The sequence below is a fragment of the Hypanus sabinus genome, chromosome 16 (genome assembly GCF_030144855.1).
Source record: "Hypanus sabinus isolate sHypSab1 chromosome 16, sHypSab1.hap1, whole genome shotgun sequence".
NCBI classification, from domain to species: Eukaryota; Metazoa; Chordata; class Chondrichthyes; order Myliobatiformes; family Dasyatidae; genus Hypanus; species Hypanus sabinus.
The window spans coordinates 5,643,336-5,662,711 of NC_082721.1; the positions used below are offsets into that span (position 1 = coordinate 5,643,336).

The window sequence follows — 19,376 nt, forward strand, 5'->3', positions numbered from 1 at the left end:
CACTATGCTTGCATTGATCTAAACATTTCTGACTGCAGCCACACCTGGCACTAAGCTTACTTCTTTAAATGCCATCTATTTATACTTTTATTGATTGAAGTATCCTTACTGAGAAAGCATTGAATTCAAGACTCAGATTCTTATGTTGCAGCTTTACGTACTCTGGGGATACACATGGTGAATATTATTCAATTGTGGTTGCCCTAATATCATAAGAAGATGGAGGCTCTGGAGAAGGTACCGAGATTAGAGTATGTGGTATTAGGAGAGGGTGGACAAACTGGAGTTGTTTTCTGCAAAGTGCTGGAGGCTGAGGGGAGAACTTACACATGTTCATCAGGTTATGAGAAGCATAGATAGACAGTCAGTATCTTCTTCCAAAGGTTAATACTAGAAGGCCTGGACCTGTGTTGGGTGGGTGGGGTGTTGGGGAGAAGAGAGCAGTGGCATGTTTCATATTTTACACAGAGTGGTAGGTACTTGGAAAGCACTGGCAGGCAAATACCATTCAGATTTTTAAAAGAAGGGTCTTTCAATTCTTGTTTGGGGGATTTTCATCCATTCTTCCTTGCAAAAGGCTTCTAGTTCTATGAGATTCTTGGGTCATCTTGCATGCACTGCTCTTGAGGCCTATCCACAGATTTTCATTGAGGGCCATGGCAAAACCTTCAACTCTCACCTCTTGAGGTAGTCCATTGGGGATTTTGAGGTACGTTTAGGATCATTGTCCTGTTGTAGAAGCCATCCTCTTTTCACCTTCAGCTTTTTGTTTTATTTACAGACGGTGTGGAGTTTGCTTTCAGAATTTGCTGGTATTTAATTGAATTCATTCTTCTCTCTACCAGTGAAATGTTCCCCGTGCCACGGGCTGCAACACAAGCTCAAAGCATGATCAATCCACCCCCATGCCTAACAGTTGCAGAGTGTTATTTGATATTTTATATTTATTCTTTAATTGGTCAAATGACATTAATATACCTCCTTCAAAACAGTCTCCTATATATCTAATCCCTTTATGAAACCAGTTATATAAAAATTGATTATCCATTGTGAAAGGGACAAGTTTATTTTGAATTAAAGGTCTCTTTGCTAATAAAGATTTCTTTATCTCATCATCATTTATCTTATTCCATAAATCAATCAAATGTTTTAGTATAGGAGACTCTTTCTTTTCCCGTATCCATTTAGATTCCCATTTATATATAAAATCTTCTGGTATATTGTCTCCTATTTCATCTAATTCTATTCTAATCCATGCCGGTTTATCTTCATCAAAAAAAGATGTAATAAATCTGTTGATTTGCTTTGTAATAATTCTTAAAATTTGGAAGTTGTAACCCTCCTAGGTCAAATTTCTATGTCAATTTTTCCAACGATATTCTTGACATCTTACCTTTCCAAAGGAATTTCCTCACACATTTATTTAACTCTTGAAAGAACTTCTGCTGTAATTGTATTGGTAGTGTTTGGAATAAATATTGTAATCTAGGGAATATATTCATTTTTACAGCATTAATGTTATTGGTAACATCATCCATTTATCAAGATCCTCTCGAATTTTTTTCAGTAATGGCAAATAACTTAGTTTATATAAATTCTTAATATCATTATCAACTCTTATACCTAAATACTTTATATCATTTATTGGCCATCTAAATTGAGTTATTAATCGACATTGACTATAATCTCTTACTTTAATAAGGGGTAGAATTTCACTTTTATCCCAATTTATTTTGTACCCTGATATTTTCCCATATTCTTCCAATCTAGAAGATAATTTATGCAACAAATGCAATGGGTTAGTTAGATAAATCAGATCATCAGCAAATAAGTTAATTAAATAATAAATATAAAATATCAAATAACACTCTTTTCTGCTATTTCCAATTAAGGGCTTATTTAAGAGATAAACTGGATCAAACAATGTTATTGCCGAAACCTAATGAAATAAATACTTTAATTCATAAAGGAAAAATTTTAAAAAATATTTCTGGTATGTATAATTTGATTCTAAAACAGGCAATTAAACAAGGAATTCTTAAGACAAAAAATGGGAAACTGAATATTAAAATTGATGAAACAAGTTGGTCAAGATTATGTCTTGACAGTATGACAAATACAATAAATGTTCAACTAAGATTAGTACAATATAACTTTTTACATCAAATATATATTACACCACAAAAAAACAGATTAAACTCATTTATCTGATCAATGTAATCAAGAAATTGGTACTTTTTTTTACACTCTACTTGGTCTTGTTTTGAAATTCAAACTTTTTGGACAAATTTAAGAGATTTACTGGAACAAATTATTGGAATACAACTTCCACATAATCCAACATTATTTTTACTAGGCGATATTGAAGGGATAAAATCGAAATCCAAATTGAATAAATATCAGAAAGAATTCATAAAAATTGCATTGGCAGTAGACAAAAAAGCTTTTGCAGTTACTTGGAAATCAGATTCATACTTAAGTATCGGTGGAAGAACGAAATTTTTAGCTGCATTCCACTTGAAAAAATTACTTATAATTTGAGATAAAAATGAAATATTGCTGAAAATTTGTCACCCTTATTTACAAAAGATAGGATTAAATATATAGGTGCTCCAAAGATAAAATTATTGGTTATCTGGGGAAAGAAATAAATACATATTAAAGCTATTATGAACTCCATGGAGCATGTGGGAATCTTCCCATATCCAGGCATTCTTTCTTTTTTCTTCAGGGGTATGTTGGGGGGGGGGGGGGGGGGGAGGGGTTAAGGGGAGGGAGGGAAGGGTTGATAATTTTTTTTTCTTTCTGTAACCTATTTGAAAATTCAATTAAAAAAATAAAAAACAGTTACAGAGGTGTTCTTTTCATGAAATTCTGCACCCTTTTTTCTCCAAACATACTTTTGCTCATTGCAGCCAAAAAGTTCTATTTTAACTTCACCAATCCACAGAACTTGCTCCCAAAATACATCAGGCTTGTTTAGGTGTTCCTTTGCAAACTTCTGACGCTGAATTTTGTGGTGAGGATGCAGGAAAGGTTTTCTTCTGATGACTCTTCCATGAAGGACAGAACACAGAACAATGCACCACCACTCCAGAGTCTGCTAAATCTTCCTGAAGGTCTTTTGCAGTCAAATGGGGGTTTTGACTTGCCTTTCTAGCAATCCTACAAGCAGTTCTCTGGGAAAGTTTCCTTGGTCTTCCAGACCTCAACCGTTCCTGTTAACTGTCATTTCTTAATTACATTACGAACTGAGGAAATGGCTACCTGAAAACGCTTTGCTATCTTCTTATAGCCTTCCCTGCTGTGTGCATCATTTATTTTAATTTTCAGAGTGCTAGGCAGCTGCTCAGAGGAGCCCATGGCTGCTGATTGTTGGGACAAGGTTTGAGGAGTCAGAGTATTTATAAAGCTTTGAAATTTGCATCACCTGGCCTTTCCTAATGATGACTGTGAACAAGTCATAACCCTAACAAGCTAATTAAAGTCTGAGACCTTGGTAAAAGTTATGAGAGCTCAAATCTCTTGGGGTGCCCAAACTGTTACATGGCGCTCCGTTATTTCACTCTAAAATTGTACAAAAGTACACTAATCTTGCTTAAAATGTTGAAAAGAATGTTTCATCTTTAATTTTATGACTTTTGGAGCTCAGTTCATCTTCTACTCTTAACTATTCACAGTAACAGAAATTTTGACCAGGGTGCCCAAACTTCTACATGCCACTGTATATCATGCATTCCATAAGCTAACAAGATATCTGTTGATTAATAAGCAGGCCTTGGCCTGTTGACATATATTACTAAGATTCAAGCCAATTCCAGATTTTATTTCAACATAAAACACTACAGCACAAGCCCTTCAACCCACAATATTGTGCTGACCTTTTAACCTACTTTAAGATCAATCTAACCTTTCCCTTTTACCCACCCTTCATTTTTCTATCTAAAGAGTTCTTTGAAAGCCCCAAATGCATCTGCCTCAACCACCATCTCTGGCAGGATGTTCCATGCACTTACCATTCTGTGTATATAGCACATAATGATGACAGCAGGGAAGTGATTAGAAATAGACAAGAGCCAGAATAGGCTTGATGGGTCAAATGTCCTCGATCCATGTTGTAATGAGACACACACCAGATAAATAACACTCCATGTATTGTTTTAAATTCTACAACATAATTCAGGAACTATATTTTAAAATACATGCCTCAAACTGGAGAAAGTTTAAGTTCCAAGAATTGAGTACTCATTACATCAAATCCCAAGAAGCTTCAACAGTCTTTTAGCTGATTAACAGAAGTCCAATAAAGATGTTAGAGTCTCCAAATCAGCTTCTCTGTAGTTTGACCAAGCCATCAGCATACTGAAAGTCAGTACTGATTTCATATTCAAGCATGTCCAATGCCACCTCACAGCTCTCTTTCACAACACGTTCCTCGTCGTACAAGTATTCTTTCAGTACTTCCATGCATGTGTCTTTGGCGATGGACCCCAAAGCCTCCGCACACTCATGACGTACCATGGGATTTTCATCCATGTTTCTCAATGCTGTTATCAGCGGAGGAATACTGGCATCATGTTGCATCTGACCAAAGACATAGCCAATTTCATGTCGAAATAAGGCACTGCTACACTGTAAACCTAGACAGGAAAATGCATATTCAATTAGACATCACAAATTATATTCAGAGGATCCCACATGCAAGACCTGGGGTACATCCAAGTCTGGAAACTCATCAAGACTATAAATAATGAACAATTTTCTACTTCACAGGGGGCATCTTTTTCTGAACTGTATGGAAACAGTTTTCTGGTGTAATTTATGAGGTACAACCGCTTATTAATGCAAATACCCAACTGGCAACTCGACGCATAAAAGCATGCAGACATATTCCCGAGGTTGAGCTGTTGTTCAGACCGAACATCAGAATGGGGATGAGATCTAAGTGACTTTGACCATAGTTTGAGCATCTCAAACTTGATCTGCTGCAATTTTCATGCACAACAGTCTAAAGAGATTGGTTTGAGAAACAAACAAAAACCATCCAGCAAGCAGCAGTTCTGAGTGAAAACACCTTGTTAATGAGAGAAATCAGGAGGATGGCCAGACTGGTTTAAGCAGACAGGAACTCAAATAACTACACATTTACAACAGTGGTGTACAAAGCATCTCTGAACCTAGAAGTGGATGGGCTTCAGCACAAGACCACAATCGTACTCTCAGTGGCTACTTTATTAGATACAAGAGGTATCGAATAGTGGCCACTGAGTACATAGTAAACAGCATCTGATGTACAAAAACTGCAGCTAGAAACCATTTAAATTAAAATCCATTGCCTTTATTTGTTGTTACTTTGGTAGAGAGAGCACTAGGTTTCCCATCCCAAAAAGCCTTAAGACTAATGTTGACTTCAAGTGGATGATTTTTTAGTAATAGCAATGAGATGCCTCCCCTCCCTCTTCCTTTCCAGTCCCGATGAAGGGTCTTGGCCCAAAATGTCGACTGTTCATTCCCCTCCACAGGTGCTGCCTGACTTGCTGAGCTCCTCCAGCATTGTGTGGGTGTTGCTCTGGATTTCCTGTAGAATCACTTATGTTTATGAGATGCCTCAGTCACTTTCTACTGGCTACCATCATACAGTTTAGAATGGTTTACTTTACAAAGAGCTCGGTCTAGATCTAATATTGCATGTGATATCTTGAATTAAATTTTATTTTTTAAAAAATGATCCACCTTCTCCTTGAGCTGGCTTTGCTGTTCAATAAGAACTTCTTAAAAATTATTTAGAGATACAGTGTCAAATAGGCCCTTCAGGCTGTGCTGCCCAGCAACCTCTGACAACCCCAATTTAACCCTAATCTAATCACTGAACAATTTACAATGACCAATCAACATTTGGACTCTTTGGACTGTGGGAGGAAAACAGAGGACTCAGAAAACCCACGATATATACAGAGACTCCTTACGGAATGACACTGAGATCAAACTCCAGAAGACTGAGCTGTAACTGCATCGCTCTGACTGCCATGCCACTGGGGCACCCTCTCAATCCTGGCAAAATGCTTCTATCCAAATGTAAACACTAGAGATTCTGCAGATGCTGGAAATCTAAAGTGCTGGAGAAACTCAGCAGGTCGGGCAGCATGTATGGAGATGAATAAACAGTTCTCAGGACTGGAAGGGAAGGAAGAAGCAGCCAGAATAAGGAGGTAGGGGAGGGAGACTGAAGTGAGAAACAGAAGGAATAGCTGGAGAAGGTAAAGAGGAGAAGGTAATAGGAGAGGACAGTGGACTATTGGAGAAAGGTGATGGGGCACAGGGAGGTGACAGGCAGAAGAGAAGGTGAGGAGAAGAGTGAGGCAGGTGAGAGGAGGGGTAATGCTACTTAAGATGTGATTATATAACATGGGTGATATCCAGCTCTTACATTATAGGTTTTCCTTGCATGACAAGACACTAATCACTTGTATTCCTTGCCTTACTAATCACTTGGGAATGTGGACCTTCCCGGTTCCAGTTTAAAGACAAGCTGGCAGGTTGATAGGTGGGGGGGGGGGGGGGGAGATAGGTGAGTGGGGGAGGGAGCATGACGTACGAAGGTGGAAGATGTTAGGTGGTAAAGGGTTAGTGGGAAGAATCCGATTGGAGAGGAAAGTACAGCACGAGAGAAAGGGAAGGAAATACCAAAAGGGGTGATGGGGAGGTAAAGAGAAGGGGTAAGACGGGAGTCAGAATTGATATGAAGAGAGAAGGGGGAATAAATTACAAGATGTTGATAAATCAGGTTGGAGGCTACCTGTCCATGACATTAATAGTGTGACAGGAGTACAGTAAAATTCATACCATCTCCCAAAGCCAATACAGCTTCTTTGCTTCCAATATTCCGAAGGGCAAACATTGCTCGGTATCTATCAAACAAGGGCAAGGATTCATCCAGGAGCATTCCCCTCAACCTGCTGATGTCTTTCTCCGAGGCTGGTGGAGCAGGATCAACGGAACAGTATTGGCTTTCACTCTGATCTTTGTTGGTCTGTAACCACTCAATTCGTTTCACTGCTAGCTGACAGGTTTCAGCCACCTAAAAAAAAATACAGAAATTAAATTTCTAAGTGTAGGACAGCAATGAGTGATCAAATTCAAATTAAAACTACCCAGTCTCTCTAAAGCCACAGCTTTCCTCGTTCATTTAGATTCCATTACAACCAGCTAGAAGGAAAACTCTGACAGACGGGCATTCAGATGGAAGATGAAATAGTTAGACCTAAAACTAGTGCATTATGCTTGAACAAGGGAGACTTTAACGGGATGAAGGAGGAATTGGCAAATGTGGATTGGGAGCACAGGCTATTTGGTAGGACAGTTGAGGAACAGTGGAATACTTTCAAAGAGATTTTTCACAGTGCTCAACAAAAGTATATACCAGTCAAAAGTAAGGACAGTAAGTGTAGGGAGAGCCAGCCTTGGAAATAAAAGACAGTATCAAATTAAAAGCTCACGTGTACAAAAAGTAGTGGGAGACTGGAGGATTGTGAAAACTTTAAAAAGCAACACAGAACTGAACAAGAAATAAGGAAAAGGAAGATAAAGTATGAAAGTAAATTAGCACGAAATATAAAAACAGATGGCAAAAGTTTTTATAAATATATAAAGCTGAAGAGGGTGGCTAAAGTCCCCTGGAAGACGAGAAGGGGAAATTGATATTGGGTGATAAGGAAATTGCTGAGGCATTGAACGACTATTTTGTGCCAGTCTTCACGGTGGAGGACATGTCTAATATGCCAAAGAAGGATGTTGTGGATGAAATGGGAGGTGAGGACCTTGATATAAATCACTGTCACTAAAGAGATAGTGATGAGCAAACTAGAGGGCCTGAAGGTAGACAAGTCCCATGGCCCTGATGGGATGCATCCCAGGGTGCTGTAGGAATTGGCGGAGGTTATAGTAGACACGTTGGCAATCATTTATCAAAACTCTCTAGACTCTGGGCAGGTCCCGGCATATTGGAAGACAGCAAATGTCATGTCACTTTTTGAAAAAGGATGTAGGCAAAAGACAGGCAACTATAGGCCAGTTAGCTTAATGTCTGTAGTTGGGAAAATGCTCAAAGCCATCATTAAGGAAGAAATAGCGAAACAGTTAGAAAGGAGTGGTTCCATTAAACAGATACACCATGGATTCAGAAAAGGTAGGTCCTGTCTGACAAACTTACTGGAGTTCTTTGAGGACATAATGAGTGCAGTGGATAGAGGGGAACAGGTGGATGTCGTATACTTGGATTTCCAGAAGGCATTCGATAAGATGCCACACAAGAGACTTATAAATAAGATACGGGTGCATGGAGTCGGAGGAAGTGTACTGGTTAACCAATAGAAGGCAGAGAGTTGGTATAAATGGGTGTTTCTCTGGTTAGCAGTCAGTGGTGAGAGGGGTGCCACAGAGGGTGCTGGGCTTGCAGCTGTTTACCATTTACATTGATGATTTGGTAGAGGGGACTGAGTGTAGCGTAGCAAAATTTGCTGATGACACTAAACTGAGCGGAAAAGCAAATTGTGCAGAGGATGTGGAGAGTCTGCATAGGGATATAGATAGGTTAAGTGAGTGGGCCAAGGTCTGGCAGATGAATACAACATTGGTAAATGCAAGATCATCCACTTTGGAAAGAATAATAGAAGAGCAGATTATTACTTAAATGGTGAAAGACTGCAGCATGCTGTTGTGCAGAGGGACTTGGGAATACTCGTTCATGGATTTCAAAAAGTTGGCTTACCACAGGTTATTAAGGCAGCAAACAGAATGTGTGCATTTCTAGTCTCCATACTCGAGGAAGGATATACTGGCTTTGGAGGCAGTGCAGAGGAGGTTCGCCAGGTTGATCCCAGGGATGAAGGGGTTAACCTATGAGGAGCGATTGAGTCGCCTGGGATTATACTCTCTGGAGTTCAGAAGAAAGAGGGGATCTTATAGAAACATTAAGAAATTTTGAAAGGGGTAGATAAGATTAATAGTAGGAAAGTTGTTTCCATTGGTAGGTGAGACTAGAACGAGGGGACATTGCCTCAAGATTCAGGGAAGAAGATTTAGAACAGAGATGAGAAATTGTTTTTCCCAGAGAGAGGTGAATCTGTGGAATTCTCTGCCCAGGGAAGCAGTTGAGGCTTCTTCACTAAATATATTTCAGAAACAGTTGATAGGTTTTTACATAGTAAGGGTTGTGGGGAAAAGGCAGGTAGATGGAGCTAAGTTTACAGACAGATCAGCCATGATCTTATTGAATAGCAGGGCAGGCTCGATGAGCCGGATGGCCTATTCCTGCTCCTATTTCTTATGTTCTATCTCAAACCTCTGCTGCCTTTCAGCTATACTCAATCATGGGGAAAGCTTCAGGAGTAAAGCCCAAGGAAAAATCCTGAGTTGGACTCCCTAAGGCAGTCCTATACGAGGACAGTGCTGATTGGCAGCTCCTGCGACACCGCTGGTACCAAACTGTTGATCTCCGCTGTTCACAAACAAGAGAATATCTGCAGATGCTGGAAATCCAAGTAACACACAAAATGCTGGAGGAACTCAGCAGGCCAGGCAGCATCTATGAAAGAGTACAGTCTTTTCAGGACTGCTGCAGGGTCTTCGCTCAAAACCTCAACTGCTTTGTCCATAGATGATGCATGGCCTGCTGAGTTCCTCCAACAATTTGTGTGATCTCTGCTGTTCCTTTGGAATCATCAGCTACGTGGAGAAGGCCAGCCTGCTGCAGGAGCAACAGCTTGCTCTCCATATCATACTGCACTGGCTTGCATAGACTTAAGACAAAGTTCCTCCAGCATTTTGTGTGCTGCTCAGATTCCAGCGTCTGCAGACATTCTCATTTGCGAACAGCAGAGATTGATAGTTTGGTATCAGCGGCACCCTACTACCTATTAAATGCTCCCAATGGCATGACCTCAAATTGTCTCGGGCAACCAAGCCCGGCTCCTGGCCGTCACACTTGGCTTAGCTACTAAACCAAGTGGAATCATTTGTACTGACAGAAGGGGCAAAGGCAGGTCACTGACACCTTAAAACCAGTCGCTTTGGGCAAATGAGGCTCGTTAGTCATGGTTGGCAGCTCATCTGGAAGGAAAACTGATCTCAAACCTCCTCTGCCTTGTGGCTATACCCACTCATGGGGAAGGCTTCGAGGGTAAATCCTGATGAAAAAGCCCAGAGCTTGAGTCTCTAAGGCAGTCCTCTGTCGAGTTCAATGCTGATTGGCAACTCCTACAATGCTGCTGGTGGCAAACTGTATCGGTCTCTGCCGTACCTTTGCATTCATCAGCTGTACGGAGAGGGGAGGCTACTACATGGGCGACAGCTTGTTCTCCATATCATACTGCCCCGGCTCGTGTATCTAGACACCCAGGACACAACATCCATGGACGACTGACCGACGGAGGCCTCACGCAGGCTAGGGTGGAAAGCTGGGCAGCACATCTCGTCAGACTGGAAGGGCCTGTTCCACAATCTCTAAATAAGTAAAGGTACCCAATGATAAAGAGCAAATCCTACTAAATGAGCAACTCAAGACTAACTACCTCAGTGATTCACAACCCAGTGAAAGTGACCGCATCAAGAGTGTTTAAATGGCGAGGCTTTAATGAGAGGTGACTTAGTCACAAAAAGTAGCCAACAATAAACATACTGTACATTCTGCAAGACGGCTACCTAGCCTAGTGTTGCTAGCAGTCTCAGGGAGAGTTGGAACACTGATATTCTCAGGCATTGATGGTAATGTTTACTGTATATTTTACAAAGGTGAAGAGTAGGGTCAAGATTTATGTTCAAAAAGACCAGAAACTAGTGGACTAAGTAATCCAAAAACCAGCAAGTCAGTTCAATTACTGAATCTATTTCTCTGTGATCACCACTGTGACTCCTTTGCAAAGGAATGATTTATGCTCCCTAATAATTTTGTTACCTTTCCCAAACACAAATTGGAACTTAAAAGGGCAAGAAACATGTGCAGCACCCGCCCACCCACAAACAGATGTTTGTTTTCCAAGGGAGAAAATAACCCCTTAAATAGATAAATTCTACACCAACAGGAACCATGTGGTTATATAATGAAACAACAGCAGCATTGGAATAAATTAATCCACAATTTCTGTTTTATAGAAAATTTGAAGATATTACCACACATTTACCAATAAATTAATTTTCCCATTCAAAATGGTGGCACAATAGCACAACACTTTGCAAGACGGGCAACCCAGATTCAATTTCAACTGCTGCCTGTAAGGAGTTTCTACGTTCTCCCTGTGATTGCATGCGTTTCTACCAGGTACTCTGGATTCCAAAGGTGTACTGGTTAGTAGGTTAATTGGTCATTGTAAATAGTCCTGTGATTAGGCTAGGGTGAAGGGATTAGCAGCTGGAATGGTTTGAAGGGCCAGAAGGGTCTATTCTGCACTGTATCTCAACAAATAGAGATTAGGCTAAGATTAAATTGGGGTTAGTAGGTGGAATGGCTCGAAAGGCCAGAAGGGCCTATTCCGCACTGTATCTCAACAAATAGAGATTAGGCTAGGATTAAATTGGGGTTAGTAGGTGGAATGGCTCGAAAGGCCAGAAGGGCCTATTCCGCACTGTATCTCAACAAATGGATAAATAAATCAAAATTATACCATACAATGAAAAGTACATCTTTCAAAATCTTTGAACTGATACAAGGCACACTATCTATGATCTGTAAAATTCTGTTAAGAATACCTTACTTCTATCACTGGATCATGTGAATATTCTCTTAATAATTCAAGGACCTCTGGTTTTCCGATAGCTCCTAATGCCTCTCCTGAAATAACATTACAAAAAAAAGAGACATCAGTTCAAATGCAATTCAAGAAAAGAAATTCTTGGAATGTTTAACGGTAATCAGTCCTAAATTGATTAGAAACATACACCATGACTGCAAATAGAAACAAAAGGCAATCAGTTTGAAGCTGCTTTAAGACCAGTTATGAAGATTACAACTTCAGTGGAAGAACTTGCTGGACAAGGACGATATCCGATGCACCATCAATCTACAGGCCGTGCCATTCAGGGACTTGGGTTATTTATATTTTTTTGTGAGTATAAGACCACGAGACAGAGTAGCAGAATTAGGCCATTCAGCCCTTCGAGTCTACTCTGCCATTCCATAACGGCTGATCCCAGAACCCACTCAAGCCCATACAACTGCCTTCTCACTATATCCTTCGATGCTCAGACTGATCAACTTCTGCATACAGTCTTGGCCTGCACTGCAGTCTGTGGCAGAGCATTCCACAGATTGGCTATAAAAAAAATCCTCCTTCCCTTTGTTCTAAAAGGTCACCCCTCAAGCTTGAGGCTGTGCCCTCTAGTTCTGGATACCCCCACCACAGGAAACGTCCTCTCCATATTCACCTTATCTAGTTCTTTCAACATTCGATAGGTTTCAATGAGATCATTTCCTCCCTCCCCCAGCATTCTGTGGGTCATATCCATCCTGCGCCTTGTGAACTATTCCCAGAGACCGCTGTCATCCCCGTCAGTATTCTCCTCCAATCCACCTAGGTGAGCTCCTCCTGCATGCCTCTGTAATTCCCATTATTCCACTGTAATACTGATACATGGGACTTGCGCTTCTCCCTCTCAAACTGCAGTACGAATTCAATCACATTATGATCACTGCCTCCTAAGGGGTCCTTTACATTAAGCTCCCTAACAAAACCTGGGTTATTACACAACACCAAATCTAAGATAGCCTTTCCTAGAGTAGGTTCAAGTTGCTGTAAAAAAACTATCTCAGGCTTTCAACGAATTCCTTCTCTTACAATCTGATACCAACCTGATTTTCTCAATCCCCTTGCATATTGAAGTCCTCCATTACAATTGTGATCTTACTCTTATTACATGCCTTTTCCAGCTTGTTTTGAAATCTTAACCCACCTCTTGACTACTATTTAGAAGCTTATATCTAATTCGCATAATGGTTTCTTTACTCTTGCAGTTTCTTAGGTTGCCCTACAAAGATTCAACATTCTCTAACCTGTCCTGATGAAGGGTCTCAGCCCAAAACGTCAACAGTGCTTCTCCCTATAGATGCTGCCTGACCTGCTGCGTTCCACCAGCATTTTGTGTGCTCTCTCTGACCTTATGTCACCTTTTTCTAAAGATGTAATTCCTTCCACACCACCACCTATGCCTTCCTGCTTGACCTTTTGATATAAAGTATATCCTATGATGTTATGCTCCCAATTATGTGCTTGTTTCAGCCACGACTCATTGATGCCCACAATTTCATACCAACCAATCTATAACTGCACCACTAGTTCCTCCACCTTATTCCAAATGCTACACACATTTAAATACAGTACCTTCAGTCCTGCACCTGCACCTTTTTTGAATTCTGCCTGTGGTACAATTAACTTTGTTCTGTCTGCATTTGTATCCAATTATTGGTTTGTCCTTTCTTACATTCATGTTACACTCATCAACCTCTTGTAAATCTGCTGGGTCATCCTCAACTATCATACTGGCTCCCATCCCCCTGCCATATTAGTTTAAACCACTCCCAACAGCTTTATTAAATCTGCCCAAAAGAATATTGGTCCCTCTTGGATTCAAGTGCAACTCATCCCTTTTTTGTACAGGTCCCACCTGCTCCAGAAGAAGACCCAATTATCCAGAAATCTGAATCCCTGACCCCTGCTCCAATTCTTCAGCCACACATTTATCTGCCGCCTCATTCTATTCCTACACTCACTGACATGTGGCACAGGCAACAATCCCATGACTACTGCCCTCAAGATCCTGTTTCTTAACTGCCAATATTCTTTTTTTCAGAACCTCATCACTTTTTCTTCCTATGTCATTGGTACCAATATCTAACATGACTTCTGGCTGCTGACCCTCCCTTTTCAGGATAATATGCTTTCTGCTATCATACCATATGTGCTGTTGGTAGCATGCTTTGCCCCTTGGACCCAGAGGAATTCTGTTTTGTTTGACTAGATTTGACAAACTTGAACCTAATATTCCCAGTTATGAATCACATCGGGGGGGGGGGGGGGGGGGGGGGAATGGGGGGAAATAATCCAAAACATCAGGTTATGCAAGTATTAAAACTAAAAATAGATATAGAAATGCTGTAAAATGCTTCCATACATTTTCTTTGGAAAATTATTTCTCATAACATTGGAAACAGCCATTTGGCCTATCAAGTATGCACCAGCACCGACACAGATGCTTGACTATCAACATCAACTATCATTTTGCCTCCACATATGTTGCCTGACCTGCTGAGATTTTCCTTGTTTTTTTTAAAACCAGCGTTACTGCCGGAAGGAGTTCACTATCTTACGAACTATCCACCTACCTAGCACCCCAGCCTCATGTGATAGCACCTACGGATCTGACACCTTCCACGACAGTCACCTTAGAACAGAGCACCTAATGAGTCCATTTTAATCAAAAAGTTGGACATGGCACTATCACCCCAACAACATTTACCCTCCATAGTGCCAGTTACTAATCATTCATCACAATACAATGCCGTGTTAGTTTCCAACATGACGACACGCAGCATAAGTCAGTGGCAATGCAGCTGACTCTGTGAGTAGCGTGTCAAACCCTCGGAAGCTAGCGGAGGCGGTACACCTGCCCACCTGCTTCATGCCGGACCATAGGATCCTGGCTACTGTCCTGAAGCACCCGCCTGAGCACCGGAATAGCCCGTTCGTCCTGCATCTGACCCAGGCAGTATGCCAGCTCATGCTTCAGCAGCGCTGACTCGTCCGTGAACCCCTTCGAGATCCACTCGATGGCAGCCAGTCCACCCAGGTTGCGGAGGGTAAACAATGCCCGGAACCGCTCCTTCAGCGGCCTCGACACGTCCACCAAAACCCTGCCGATCGCCTCCACCGCCTCAGCGTCCGCCATCTTTCACCAGCCGGAACAACGTGAAACCACGCCTCTGTCCGGAACCACGTGACCCCGCCCGTGAAACCTCGCCTCTGTCCGGAACCACGTGACCCCGCCCGTGAAACCTCGCCTCTGTCCGGAACCACGTGACCCCGCCCGTGAAACCTCGCCTCTGTCCGGAACCACGTGACTCCGCTCGTGAAACCTCGCCTCTGTCCGGAACCATGTGACTCCGCTCGTGAAACCTCGTCTCTGTCCGGAACCACGTGACTCCGCTCGTGAAACCTCGCCTCTGTCCGGAACCACGTGACTCCGCTCGTGAAACCTCGCCTCTGTCCGGAACCACGTGACTCCGCTCGTGAAACCTCGCCTCCGTCCGAAACCACGTGATTCCGTCCGCGAGACTACGCCTCTGCCGGAACTCTGAACCACGTGACTTCGCCAGTGAAACCACGCCTCTGCCTGGAACCACATGACTTCGGCATTGTGTCCGGCCAATTGGAATCGGGTCATGTGTGCTTTGAAGTAAGTTGCTTGTTCGATGTTTGAAAAGCCGTAAAATGTCATGTACTTCATCAACTGTTTAAAAAGCCATAAAGTTATATGTAAACACGGGAGAACTGCAGATGCTGGAAATCCAAAGCATCACACAAAATGCTGGAGGAACTCAGCAGGTCAGGCTGCATCCATGGAAAAGAGTAAATTCTGAAGTTGCTGTAAATCTTAAGCAACACGCATATAACCAAATCTGTGTTTGAAAAGACCATAAAGTTGTAGTTCAATCTCAGGTAGCTCATTCATAGCTTAAAAGCCGGAAGATTAAGTTGTATCTCAGACTGAAGTTAGTATTTTTCACGTAGGATCGTGAATATAAAAATACAATGCTGGATGTATTTGCAGGTCAGGAGGTAATTGATGTTTTGAGGCAAGGTCTTCTCAAAATGGAGCGTCGCTCCGGCTAGGATATCTTCAACAGACAATGCCTCAGTTATGGTAGGGGTACATGGCATGAAATATGTCGGGAACCCCTGAACAGGGAGGAGGTACAAGACTGAAGACCCACATATGATTCAGAAACAGCTTCCTCCCTTCCACCATCAGATTTCTTGACCACTCCAACAACGGCTATCCTAACACTGACTACTCCAACACTGCCCACACGAACACTGACAACTCCAACACTGTCTACTCCAACACTGACAACACCAACAATGGCTACTCCAACACTGACCACTCCAACACTGTTCACTCCAAAACTGACCACACCAACACCATCCACTCCAACTCTGTCCACTCCAACACTAACTACTCCAACACTGTTCATTCCAACAGTGACTACTCCAACACTGTCCACTCCAACACTGACTACTCAATCAGGGTTCACTCCAATGCTGACCACTCCAACACTGTTCACTCCAACAGTGACTACTCCAACACTGTCCACTCCAACACTGACTACTCAATCAGGGTTCACTCCAATGCTGACCACTCCAACACTGTTCACTCCAACAGTGACTACTCCAACACTGTCCACTCCAAAACTGACCACTCCAACACTGTCCACTCCAACACTTACTCACTCCTACACTGACCACTCCAACACTGTCCACTCTCAACACTGACCATGAACTCTACCCTGTTATTCCTTTATGTGTGTGTTTGCGTGTGCGCGCCCTTAACTCCCGGTGGAGACGTCGGGGCGTTATCATGACAAACTTTTTGCACCGATCTTTTTGGTGATTGCTCATCGTACGGCGTCTGAAACCTAGCGGAGCCCATCCCGCGAGTTGCCAGCTTGTCACTCAACCCAGGCACTGATGCAGAGCGTGCAAGGGAGCCGGCCGGATTCAAGCTCAGGACCTCTTGCCCTGAGGTCCACCGCTGATACCACTACTCCACCAGACGGCTATTCCCTCATATACTGTATACTATTTATTTTGTAATTTATAGTCATTTTATAGTTACAAGTTTGTGAACCCTTTTCAATTACTTGTTTTTCTGCATTAATTATTAAATGTGGCCTGATCTTCAAAGTCCCAATAATAGACAAACACAGGACAGTCGATATAACGTAGAAATACAGTAACGTCAGCATGAATTAATCAGTCTGATGGCCTGGTGGAAGAAGCTGTCCCAGAGCCTGTTGGTCCTGGCTTTTATGTTGATGTTCCGTTTCCCGCATGGTAGCAGCTGGAACAGTTTGTGGTTGGGGTTACTCGGGTCCCCAATGATCCTTCAGGCCCTTTTTACATACCTGTCTTTATAAATGTCCAGAATAGTGGGAAGTTCACATCTACAGATGTGCTGGGCTGTCTGCACCACTCTCTGTAGAGTACTGCGATTGAGAGGAGTGCAGTTCCCATACCAGGCAGTGATGCAGCCAATCAGGATGCTCTCAATTGTGCCCCTGTAGAAAGGATTTGGGGGCCCATACCAAATATCTTCAACGGTCTGAGGTGAAAGAGGTGCTGTTGTGTCTTTTTCACCACACAGCCGGTATGTACAGACCACATGAGATCCTCAGTGATGTGTTTGCCAAGAAACTTAAAGCTGTTCACCCTCTCAACCCCAGATCCATTGATGTCAATAGGGGTTAGCCTGTCTCCATTCCTCCTGTAGTCCAAAACCGGCTCCTTAGTTTTTGCAACATTGAGGAAGAGATTGTTTTCTCGACACCACTGTGTTAAGGTGATGACTTCTCTGTAGGCTGCCTCATTATTTTTTGAGATTAGGCCAATTAGTGTAGTACCATCTGCAAATTTAATTAGTAGATTGGAGCTGTGGGTGGCGATACAGTCATGGGCGTAAAGGAGGGGGTTTAGGACACAGACCCAAGGGGCAACTGTGTTGAGGGTCAGAGGGACAGAGGTGAGGGAGCCCACTCTTATCACTTGCCGGCGATCTGACAGGAAGTCCAGGATCCAGCTACGCAAGGCAGGGTGAAGGCCGAGGTCGCTGAGCTTCTTGTCGAGCCTGGAGGGAATTATGGTGTTGAATGCTGAACTGTAGTCCAAGAACAGCATTCTCACATAAGCATCTTTCTTCTCCAGATGTATAAGGATGGCGTGTAGAGCTCTGGCTATTGCAACATCTGTCAATTGGTTGTATCAGTAGGCGAATTGCAGGGGATTCAGTGTGGGTGGTAGCAAACTGCAGATGTAGTTCTTGACCAGCCTCTCAAAGCATTTGCTTATTATTGAGGTGAGTGTGACAGGACACCCGTCATTCAGACATGTTACCATGGTCTTTTTAGGTACAGGGACAACGGTGGATGTTTTGAAGCAGGAGGGCACTCTACACTGGGAAAGGGAGAGATTAAAAATGTCTGTAAACATATCTGCTAGTTGTGCTGTGTACACCCTGAGTAACTGCCCTGGGATGCCGTCCAGTCACACAGCCTTGCGACTGTCCACCCGTTTGGAAACATCTGCGTACTTCGGCCTCAGAAATGACCAACCTACAGGTCTCTTCAGGGGCTGTCCTCGGGCTCAGTGTTGGCAACATTGAACTGAGCGTAAGAAAGATTTAGCTCATCTGGGAGAGTGGCGGCGATATTAGAAACTCCACTGTGTTTAGCTATGAAGTTTGCAATGGTGTGCAGACCTTACCATAAGTTGCGTGTGTTGTTGGTGGAGACTTGTGTCTGGATCTTGTCCCTGTATTGTTGTTTCACTGCCTGAATAACTTTGTGCAAATTGTAGCTGCATTTCTTGAGCTCCTGTTGGTCACCGGCAATGTAAGCAGTGAGTGCTAATTGCACGGAATTGTTTATCCAGGGTTTCTGGTTTGAATAGACCCTGACCGAGTGGGACAACATTCTCGATGCACTCGGAGACATCCTCATCATGGAAGACATTCCAGTTGATGTCATCAAAGCAATCCTGTAGCACGGAGGCCAATTGGTCAGACCAACATTGGATGGTATTAACTATGGCCATTTCTTGTTTCAGTTTCTGCCTGTACCTTGGCAGCAGCAATATGGAGAAATGATCCGATTTTCCAAATGGCAGACAGTGGAGCGCTTTGTAAGTGTTGCGGAAGGGAGAGTAGCAGTGGTCAAATATGTTGTCTCCCCATGCATTCACCTGGATATGCTGACAAAGCTTCAGAGAGACTTTAGTCAGCGACACTCTTTTAAAGTCACTGGCAACGATGAAGGCAGCCTCCATGAAATATAAGGTGTTGCTCCTCCATCCTGAGGGTTACCTCATTGTGGCACAAAAGGAGACCGTGGACCAACATGTAAGACCAGGAATGGGAATTGGAATTAAGATGTTTGTTCACTGGGAAGTTCTGTTTTTGGCAGATGGAGCGGAGGTGCTCACAAAAGCACCTGATGGGTTTCACCAATGTAGAGGAGGCCACATTGGGAGGACCAGACACAATAGATGACTCCAGATTTGCAGGTGAAATGTTGGCTCACCTGGAAGGACCTGTCTCCAATCCCCCTTTCCTCCAAA

General features: G+C 42.7%; 1 protein-coding gene across 1 annotated transcript; it reads right to left on the reverse strand.

Annotated features, from left to right (window-relative positions):
* Positions 1–4,137: 4,137 nt before the first annotated feature.
* dohh (deoxyhypusine hydroxylase/monooxygenase) lies at positions 4,138–15,023 on the reverse strand. The gene is made up of 4 exons (XM_059991019.1): positions 14,661–15,023; positions 11,748–11,824; positions 6,844–7,078; positions 4,138–4,640 (listed from the first exon to the last, which is right to left on the reverse strand). Exons 1-4 carry the CDS (start codon positions 14,932–14,934, stop codon positions 4,327–4,329), a joined length of 900 nt encoding a protein of 299 aa, XP_059847002.1. The 5' UTR covers positions 14,935–15,023; the 3' UTR covers positions 4,138–4,326.
* Between the last annotated feature and the right edge of the window lie 4,353 nt (positions 15,024–19,376).